The sequence below is a fragment of the Somniosus microcephalus genome, chromosome 25 (genome assembly GCF_052327205.1).
Source record: "Somniosus microcephalus isolate GS21.2 chromosome 25, FLI_Smic_1.0, whole genome shotgun sequence".
NCBI lineage: Eukaryota > Metazoa > Chordata > Chondrichthyes > Squaliformes > Somniosidae > Somniosus > Somniosus microcephalus.
Window position 1 is genome coordinate 41,398,172 of NC_141011.1, and position 11,202 is coordinate 41,409,373.

The window sequence follows — 11,202 nt, forward strand, 5'->3', positions numbered from 1 at the left end:
ATTTCCCCATAAAATAGTGGACATGTGGAACACATTCCCAGAGAAGGGAATTGACTTGGGGTCAATTAGCACTTTATTTTCAAAGAGCTGGATCAATATCTATTGAGTAGGATTGAAGGTTAGAGATATTTAACCCCCCACCCAAGGGGCAATGGGAATGAAGCTCATGTTCACTAATGAACAGGGAAATCCATAACACTGACTAAATAATCATGCATAGGCTCTGGATGAAGTGGGTTTGTTGGGGTTAAGAGAAGTTGTATAGCTCTGGGTTTCTTAAATTGCATCTTTTGATTGTCACATGCCATTCATAGTCTTCAAAACTGAAAGATGCCTCCATACCATAATGTTGCATATTTAACGATATCAATTTTATTAGCATTTGTGATGGTTTTCAATAAAGTACAGAAAAATGCTTACAAAAGACTGGATCATAGTTAGTGTATATCACTACACTTAACACATTGTAAGCATCTTTTCTCATCATCCCGTTTCTGGATTTAACAAGCATGCTTCTTGTTAATCTGGCATTTTTAATTGACTAAAGTCATACATAGCTGAGCTTTCAAATACTAACTTCAGAACTACCTGTGAATGTGGTTTGCAAATGTGCCATTTCCTTTATGGATCTTTAAAGATTAAAACGTGTTGAATTCTTGTTGTGGAGAGTGATGTAGCCTGTCCTCCTGCAGCGGTGGGCTTTACACACTTGCTGCTTGCTTTCATGTCACTGTTGGGGAGCAGAGTTCCGCTTTACACACTTGCTGCTTGCTTTCATGTCACTGTTGGGGAGCAGAGTTCCCACCAGGGCAAGGTTAACGACAAAGCACAGGCTCCCATGTCTGACTCATTCATTTAAAGACTTAAGGAATCACTTTTTTGAGGGGAGGATGCATTTGATTGCATAATTGAATCTGCAATATGGGTTGAAATGTTTCGGTCAGTGAGTGAGTGGTGCCAGATACTGAGCAGTGAGTATAGTTGCACCAGTGATAGACTTTTGCTGCTTTAAATGTTGTGAAAAGGTTGGTTGTTGCTTTGCTAGTTGGCCTGGGGTGGTTTGATTTGTCATGATTGTGTCTACAACTGCATGGCTTGCCACTTCAGAGCAAATGAACCATCACCTGTATAGTGCAGAGGCCAGACTGGGTAGAGATGTTGGGGTGTTTATGAACCAAGTTTTTTTTTTTTTTTTTTTTTTAAATCGGCAGCTTTCGTGATCTCTTATTCTGGTGCGAGCCCACTACTTACCAGATTTTTTGAATTTAATTTCACAACTTGTCATTGTGATTTCGAGTTGCTAGTCCAGTACCATAACCACTATACTACTGTACCCTCTACTTACCACTATTGGTCAGTATTTAGTATTAGTGAGAAACTCCAGCCCTTATTCATCGTGCTGTGATTATCAAAACTCCACAACAGTTTCCTTGTAATGGACTACATTTTTGTCTGGATTATAACCATGGTACTGACATCACAAATCAGTTGATTTTTCATTGTCTCATATTCTTAAGGTAGAATATTTGCACACTGTTACAAAATAAAATAGTAAATAACCATTAATGAGTGACTTCAGTACTGTTGCACTTGGTGCTCAGCTGGTGGTTTTAACTGCATTATATGTCTAATGGATGGAGTGATTGCAACCCAAGCTTTGTGAAAATGTATAATACAAGGTACTCTATACATTTAAAAGGGTTTTCAGCATTTGCACAAGACTTACACCACAATCTGCTAGTTTGAAAAAAATAAACTGGTCAAAGCTGTGGTTTTTAATGATAAAAATAAATGTGACTACTTAAAGGTGAAACTGAGCTGTCATTTCTAGTCAACACTCTGCTAGTCAAGGTATGCAAGACATTTAAATTGAGCTTTTGGCCATATTTGGTTGCAGTTTCAACTGTTCACTCGTTTTGCTTTTTCTTTTAAACTGATGAATCTCACATGGTGCTGTTCCCAATTCAGAGGAAGAACTGTTTGATAAGAATGGAAAACCTTAGTGTAAAACAATGTATTCTTTTAAAATTACAATGTCTAACTGCGGCTAAGTAAACACTGGCTGAGGTCAATTAAGAGGCTGCAACCATTCTGGCTCTGGTGTTTTGTACTCCATTGTTTACTTTTTTTGAAGTGACACTTGAGATATGTAATGAAAATGCATGCTATATGCATTTCTGCAAGATACATATAGAGATGGAGGGTAGTCGTTTGAGATTTTGTGCCTAATAAAGGTCCTGTATCAAAATGGATCTGGAACCTCTTATGCAGTGGAAGGCACTGGGAAAATGAATGAGATCAAACCTCCGTAGATTGGGAGTGTGCTGATTGTATTGCAACATTCTATCTGAGATACATGGCTGCTGTTTCTAGGCTGACAATGTTGCTTACACTACCTGTGTTGCTGTGCTGGTTTTCATTAATATCGTGTCACAACTTAAATACAATTCTCATTCAACAAGCATTGAGACATTATTTGCAACTCTGAACATTACTGACCTTATTGCAGTCCAATACCACCGTACAAAGATGCTGGCATAGCGTAGTTTCATCTGGCCATCATTTCAGAGCCATGACAAAACTCTAGTGCATACAGTAGCTGTTTGTCTACATTCCTTTGGAAGTACTGACTAAACTGGTTCTTTATCACAGGGTTTGTTTTACATCATCTGCCTACCCAACTGTGATTGTGTTCAGACTCCCCTCACTTTGGGACAACTATCAGAGGGTATTCACACTATCTGGGTTGAATTTGAATCCAGCTTCCCTCATCAGAGAGAGAGATTACTACTCTCTGCTACATTTGAACCAGAATCCAAAGGTGAAAGGGTAGTGTAATAACTCACCGCACCACCCACCTTCCCCTCAGATAAAAGCACAGACCTTCATTTCCTCAGGCTCCCGGGTGATAGAATAGCATTCTAACCCTCTTAACAGGCCCCGTTTCCATTAGGTTTCAAAAACACAATTGCTTAAGCACAGTAAGCAGGTCCATCAATAAACAATAACACACCTACAATACAAGCAGGACACTGTGCTTATCATTTTCCAGATTACAATGCTGTATTTTCTTGTGTATAATATGCAATAATTCTGAAGCAGTTTGCTTTTAAAAATGACACTGTACCACATGCTACAGTCTATATAATGTGCTCTCAGGATAGAATGCAACCTTGCCTGGTATATCCAACTCCACAACAACATGCACCCAAAACTGTCCAGTTATTGTTGGATTAATAGGAATTGAAAAGGTACAGAAGAGGCAATGTAAAATACCATACAGGTGGAGGAAGATCCCACCGACTGTGCACAGCAAAGCTTAAAACCTTCGGTTTAAAATCCGATTGTCCCCCTCGACATTGAATAGCCCAGTTTGGCTTCATTGTTAATGAAGGACATTAGACCAAGATAGGTCTGGATGAGAAGGGGCCGCTCCAGGATCAGCACTCCATTGGCCCGGCCGGGCAGTGGTGCCTCTTTGTGAGCCTTCTTCACGGCTTGGATTAATTGGGTCTTAAAATTCTCCAGCTGGAATTTAATAAGAGAGTGTCACAGTACAGTAAAACTGACAAAGTTGACCGGTTTCAAAATTGGTCACTGACTGAACAGTGTACGTTGGGAATTAAAAGTGAATGGGCAACTTACTGAAATTCAATGACCGAAGCTTGTTAACTAAAGATTCATCTTTCATTGAAGGATGAATTAGCTCTATGATTACTCCTACAATTACATAATGACACCCTATACACTAAATAAGCCAAGGATAACCCTACAGTGCATGTACAGATGTCCTATAATCAATGTGCAGTTGAACATTTTGTTCAGACTGGATCCCACTCAGGTTCATTTGGTGGGGAATTGGGTAGCAATGACAAGAAATATTTAAGGGGAAGCTAGATAAGCACATGAAGAAAGGAATAGAAGGATATATCATAGGGTTAGATGAAGGGGGGTGGAGGAGGCTCGTGTGGAGCAGTTGGGCCCAATGGCCTGTTTCTGTGCTGTAGACTCGAATTCTATGTTAGTCAGACAAGTGATTTGTTACAGCTCAGAAACCAGCCTCTAGGACCTTTATGCCAAATTACGGTGCTTAGACAAGAGGCTATACTGCATAGCCAAGTGTAGAAAGTGTCAGCGTGTGGCATAGGATGCCATGTCATGCCTTGTCACTTGCCCTACTCATTGATTACCAGTTCTGGATGCTTGCCCTAACCAAAAAGGCTGAACGCTTCTTACCTGGCAGAGGGATGCGATCTTCTCATCTGCGTTTGCCATGGGGTGTTCAGTGAAGGTGGCATACGGCATATCGGTGGACCACGGATTCCAGCGGTTAACAAAGGACGGCGTATCCCGCTTGTCCCACTGAACGCGAATCCCATGTCCCTCTCTCCTGTGGAAACAAACTAGGTGAATGACGCCTCCACTTAAAAGTATTTACAGTGCAACTCCTTGGAAGCAATATTTGTGGCTTAACACAAAGGAGAAAAAATAGGCTTATAATTTAAACAGCAATTGGGGAACTGAGTGGTTCAGACACTGCCAAACAAACCTATGGGCACAGGCAAAGAAGGACTCTGAAATAAAAACAGAATGTGACAGATACACAGCAGGTTGGCTGGCATCTGTAAAGAGGATAGACAGGTTAACGTTCCAAATTCAGACCTTTCGTCAGAATAGGCTAATTCCACGTCTGAAAAGTAAATTGGTCTTTTCTCGTTACAGGTACGAATGGACTATTTTGCATTTGATCTCAAGATGTAGGTATGGTCGGCACGGCCGCATTTATTGTCCATCCTTGGTTGCCCAGAGGTGGAGCTGGAGGGCTTCCTTCTAGCAAATGAATAGAAACCAGTGGCCATTAAGGGTCAACCACGTAGTGTGGGACTGGAGTCACGTGTTGGTTGGTGGCAAGCTCCAGTTTGGATTTATGACCATGCGGTAGCTTTCATGGTTAATTTGCCAATTCACAAATTACCAGACTTATTGAACGTGCCATAGTGGGATTTGAACTCAACCTTCTGGGTTGCTAGTCCAGTACCATCACCATTTTCTGCTTTTATTTCAGATTTACAGCTTTTTCTTTGTGTTGATGAGGAGCTTGACTGATGGGAGTCCTGACACTCCAGGGGTTTGAGAAATCTGTAACAGATTTAATTACAAACTTTTACATAGAATTTACAGCGCAGAAACAGGCCATTCGGCCCAATCGGTCTATGGCATTGTTTAAGCTCCACACGAGCCTCCTCCCACCCGACTTCTTCTCACCCCATCAGCATATCCTTCTAGTCCTTTCTCCCTCATGTACTTATCTGGTTTCCCCTTAAGTGCATCTATGCTATTCGCCTCAACCACTCCATGTGGTAGCAAGTTCCACATTCTCACCACTCTCTGGGTAAAGGAAGTTTCTCCTGAATTCCTTATAGCATTTATTAGTGACTGCCTTCTAATTATGGCCCCTAGTTTTATTACAACTTCCATTGTATTAATCCAGAACCCAGTGTGGGATCCTCCACAGGGTCAGTGCAGAAAGACTGGATAAAACAAAGATTTCACTACAGTACTCACTTATTCAGAGACTTTGGAGGAAACAGAAACTCTCCAATTGAAATGGTATCCACTGCGTTAAGTGAAATTCGAATAACCTGTCGGCAGATGAGGCTGATGAAGTCATATTTACAGAGGAGCAGGGATCGCTCGGTGATCAGCACCAGACGCTCCTTCTCGTTGTTCCAATGGTCGATCCTGTGACACGATGGGAAAAATTCATGTTCATCAAAAAAAGTAGATAAATATCTAAAATATCTTTCACACCATAGAAATCACAATTTGTTCTGTCTCCCCTCCCCTGAAGTTTCTCCCCTCTTCTGAAGGCGCTGAGTCCTGTTGGAGTATAGCTCGACAACTTCCCCCAGCGCCTCATACTACACGTGAGCCCAGAAACTGAGCGTTGGCAGGTTATTTGACTGTGATGGTCATCACAGCTGAACCCGCCCCGTCTGCGCTTGATGTGTACACGTCAATACATACATGTGCACACACACGTATCCCAGCAGTGCTACCGTGACAGTGGATCGGGTTGGCCAATATTTCGGAACTATAAACTAGTGGGAAAACTGCACAACAAAGGAACAGAGGGAGGTGGTATTTTATCTGTTTTTAAGCACACAGTGGCCGAAGCAACTAAAAAACAGAACTCGGTACACAATCACCACATGCTGGCTCGCAAACGCACTGCATCTGACAGGTGTTGGGCAATAAATGCCAGCCTTGCCAGCAATGCCCACACCCCGAGAATGATTTTTTTTTTAAATCAGCAATGTCTCACAAACAGCAATGAGATGAATCGGTCAACCTGGGTTTTCCTAGAGGTTGCAGCTGAGATCTGAAGGCTGGGAAAACCCTCTATTCAAATATTGTTATCAGGGATTTTACATCCTACTGATCCACTGGAATAGCCAGACAGGAGCTTGGGTTATCGTCTCATCTGAAGGATGGCAATAATGTGAAGCTCACAATTGAGCTTTGCTCACTTGATAAGGCGTACCTTCCTCCTCTGAATGTGCAGACACCTGGCATTAAGTCACTGCTTTGTAACTCCTTCTGAAATCCACCAAGCAGTGTTAGGTCTAACAATGATCAAATGTACAATGGTCACTGGCCATCCCAATTTATTACTATGGAAATAAATCAAATTAGACAGTCTGTGCGTAGAAATTTGAAAGTAATGCCGATGTTTTTCCACTAGATGGTACCACCTCACTTGCTAGATCCTGGGTCTCACTCCACTCAAACTCTGCAAGAGACATCCAACAGCAAAGTATCAACCTCACAATACCTTTTTCAACATTTTGACTCTCCGAATCGTATGTTAAGTTCCTGAAAAATTGGATGTGGAAGTCGGAACGGACTGTTTAATGTTAGAATACTGGGTAACAGCATTACCTAGCAACCATATAGAGCAGTACACAATCCCACTTGTGGAAAGGCCTTAAGCCCCATCACTTACTCCGTCAGCAGCCACACACTCTGCACGCCTCCGTCCTCTGTTGGCATAGCGATGGATCGAATATCAGAAACAGCTCGTTCAATGGTCCCTGGCTGGAAGGAGGAGAGAATGCTTACGGTGAGGAAATGTCCCAAGACGAATTTTAAGAGGTTAAATATTGGTTGATAACGTCACAATATCATGATTAACCTGCAACTATTCACTTAAAGACTTCTATCGTGGTCTTTACGACCTGTCCACCAGTAACTTCTGCTGGTCTTCCTATAGCAGCAGGGAACAGCACTGAATCCCAGCCCATCGGCCTGAGAATGAAGGCCAGAGAGACACAAGGAGCAGCATGTCAGCTGAGAGCCTTAGGAGAAGGGGAGGTGACCATCACTCCATGTAATACAGACGAGTGAGGTTTGTGGGGCTGGTTTTATTCCACTTATTTCAATCAGACTTCATTCAAACCTCTGGTGATTTTGTTTTCTGCCTCCTTGTTGACTCATGAAAAATGAGCTCATGGTTTATTCACCCCAGGTTAAAACAACTCCCATATCGCCACAGCTACATCAAACACAAAAAACCTTTCTAAACACCGCACACCACTTGAGCAAGGTGCTATTAGGACAATGAAACTGCTTTCATGTTGTTTTAATGAAATAAATGAGAGATTCTCAAAGGCCTATTCAGACCACCTCCCCACAGGACATATCTGAGCAGCGGCTTTGGTCAGACCTCACCTGGAGGACTGCACTCGGTTTGGGGCACTGCACCTCAGGTGAGGATATATTGGCCTCGGAGAGGGTGCAGGGCAGATTCACCAGAATTATACCAGGGCTTAAAGGGTTAAATTATGAGGACAGGTTGGCTTGTATTCCCTTGAGTTTAGAAGACTGAAGCGCGATCTGATCGAGGTGTTTAAAATATTAAAAGGATTCGATAGCGTAGATATGGAGAAGCTATTTCCTCTGGTGGGGGAAATCAGGGGCGAGGGGGTATAATCTTAGGCCGTTCAGGAGCAAGATCAGGAACCACTTTTTCCACACAAAGGGTAGTAGGAATCTGGAACTCTCCCCCCTCCAAAAAAAAGTCTGGGACAACTGGAGCTTTCAAGACTGAGATCAATAGATTTTTATTAGGTAAGCATATCAAGGGATATGGAGCAAAGGCAGGTAAATGGAGTTGAGGTACAGATCAGCCACGATCTAACTGAATGGCGGAGTAGGCCCGAGGGGTTGAATGGGCTACTCCTGTTCCTTAGAAAAGACCTACCCAGTTTGCAGCTAACCATCACAAACATGCTCGAGACCCCAAACTATCCATATATTTTTTTATAAAAGCCAGCGCTCTCGTTCCCTAATCTCTCCGCTAGGCTCTGGCTATGAGTCACTCTATCTGAAATTAAATACTGTGATTAGGATAAAAGTGAAAAGGAGACGATCACACTGTGACAAGCTCTTAAACACATCAATCAATAATTCAAACAGCATTTAGCATCACTTTTCCTTTGAATTATCACCACTCTGCACAATCCAATACCAATTCTTTGGCAGAATCCTGGGCGGCAATCTCTCTCTCTTTAAAAATACTTCAAAGCAGCTGCCAGGATTGGAGTAAAAGTCACAAAATAATAGGAAGGGCCATCTTACTTCAAATCCATGGCAAGCAATCACTGAACAGGGCGCCATAGATACCAGGACATCAGGAGGAGCCGCTCTCTCCTGGACAGTGACGTGAGCTGCCCTTCCTCTGCCCAGAATTTGGTGCCTGGTTTACAGTTTAGAAATGTTGTGTATTGTCAGTGATAGATATAGAGAGAAATTATATAAATATAGACTAGATGGATAAATTCAGATAGATTTAAATAAATATAATCAGATAGATACAGATAACTAAACAGACAGGTGAAGGGGTAAATAGGTCTGCTGCTGACAGTAATTACTTATTTGGATAAATTTAGAAGACTACATGCAATGTTCCCTGTAAGCTGTGCTTTGTTCTGCGCGGCCTGTTTCTTTTACTGCGCGGTCCCTTTAGAGGGAGCATTGACTATACGGTAACGATGGTGTAGTGGTTATGTTACTGGACTAGTAATCCAGAGTCCCGGACTACTAATTCAGCGCGAGTCCAAATCCCACCAGTTTGAGAATTTGAATTCAGTTTTAAAAATCTGGAAATAAAAAGCTGGCACCAGTAAAAAGTGACCATGAAGCAGTCAGATTGGAAAAACCCAACTGGTTCACTTTAGAGAAGGAAACCTGCTGTCCTTACCCGATCTGACCTGTACATGACTGCAGTCCCTCACAAATGTATTTGATCTCTGAAGTGGCCTAGCAAGCCCCTCAAACTATCAAACCACAAGGAGACCCCCCACCCCATCCCATCACCTTCTCAGGGGCAACTAGGGATAAGCAATAAATGCCAGTCCTGCCAGCAAATAAAATATAGAATTAAAAAAACGTATAAATAAATATATATCTATAGATTAAGATTTAGAGATATAAATATTGAAAAATAGATTTAGGCATATATAGGAAAAAAATTATACATATATAAATCGAAAATCAAATATATATGTTTATATATATCACTATATATAACTAGATTTGTATATATTAATACATTATATTTTATATATAAAACTAGATTTAAATAGATACAGGTATAAATAAATAGAAATATATACAAAGATTTAGCCATGGATACAGACAATTAAAAAGCCATAAATCTATCTATGGTTATATATGTAAATATATATGAGAGAGAACTAGATGTAGATACAGGTACAGATGTAAATAAATAGAAATATATGCAATGATTTAGATATAGAGATTTAGAGCTGTCAGTGATGGAATGGCCTGGCCCGGCCCGGCCTCCGGCTCTTACCCTGAACACGAAGTAGTCTTTGATCCTGGCCTGCAGGGTGGGCTCCTTCACACTGAACGGTGTCAGGGTCTCGGGCCCGCAGGCCGCCGGAGCCGCGCTCTCCAAGCTGCTGACGGCCGCCGTTGGGTGAGAGGGAGGCGGCTCGGCTCGGGCGGCAGCTCCCGCCGGAAAGCCCGGGCCCGCGATGCCCTCGGTGGGGAGCACGGCCGCGTCCGGCTCCACCGAGTCATCCATCTGCAGCATGACGGCGGAGCAGAGCGGGGCCCCGGGGAGAAGGAGAAACGGCAGCTGGCCGGAGAAGGCGGGGCATGGGGCATGGGCGGGGGGCGGGGCCAGGAGCAGGGCGGGGGCGGGGCAAAGAGCGGGGGCGGGGCCAGGAGTCGGGCGGGGGCGGGGCGTGCGCCGAGGGCAGGGCCACAGGGTTTGGGGCGGGGCCAGCAGATTGGGACGGTACCCGGGAAGGGGCGGGGCCAGGGATCTGTGGGAATTGGGGGCACAGAGTTGGGGTTTGGGAGAAGATGAGGTTAAGTTGGGCCTGAGACTGAGGCAGGGCCTGGGTATCAAGATAGTGTCTGTACTGTGGGATGGGTACTGGGACTAGGAGAGGGACTGGAGTAAGACTGGGAGTGGAATAGGGACTGGAGTGGGACTGGAATAGGGACAAGGACTGGAGTGGGACTGGGATAGGACAGGGACAGGGACTGGAGTGGGACTGGGCTAGGGACAGGGACAGGGACTGGAGTGGAACTGGAATAGGGACAGGGACTGGAATAGGGACACGGAGTGGGACTGGGATAGAGACAGGGACTGGAATAGGGACTGGAATAGGGAGTGGGATAGGGACAGGGACTGGAGTGGGACTGGAATAGGGACAGGGACTGGAATAGGGACACGGAGTGGGACTGGGATAGAGACAGGGACTGGAATAGGGACTGGAATAGGGAGTGGGATAGGGACAGGGACTGGAGTGGGACTGGAATAGGGACAGGGACTGGAATGGGACTGGAATAGGGACGGGGACTGGAGTGGGACTGGGAGAGGGACTGGAGTAAAGACAGGGATCAGGGAAGGTTTAGGGTTGGGGATTGGGACCGGGAGAGGGACTGGGATTTGGAAAGGTTGGGGTTTGGGGACAGGCTGAGCTCAGGATTTTTGAGGACAGGGAGTTGTGGCTGGCAGAAGAGCTGGGGTTGGAAAGGAGCTGAGATCAGGATTGATGCACGGGCTGAAACTGAGGTAGGGCCCGCATATCAAGGGAGTGGTTGCACTCCGGGAGAGGCTGGTGAGACTAGGAAAGGAGCAAGGAGTGGGAATCAGGGAGTGGG

General features: G+C 44.1%; 1 protein-coding gene across 1 annotated transcript; it reads right to left on the reverse strand.

The window, feature by feature from the left end:
- Positions 1-349: 349 nt before the first annotated feature.
- Positions 350-10,188, reverse strand: tprg1l (tumor protein p63 regulated 1-like). The gene is made up of 5 exons (XM_085967274.1): positions 9,878-10,188; positions 7,007-7,098; positions 5,566-5,742; positions 4,237-4,390; positions 350-3,528 (listed from the first exon to the last, which is right to left on the reverse strand). Exons 1-5 carry the CDS (start codon positions 10,118-10,120, stop codon positions 3,334-3,336), a joined length of 861 nt encoding a protein of 286 aa, XP_085823400.1. The 5' UTR covers positions 10,121-10,188; the 3' UTR covers positions 350-3,333.
- Positions 10,189-11,202: the final 1,014 nt, after the last annotated feature.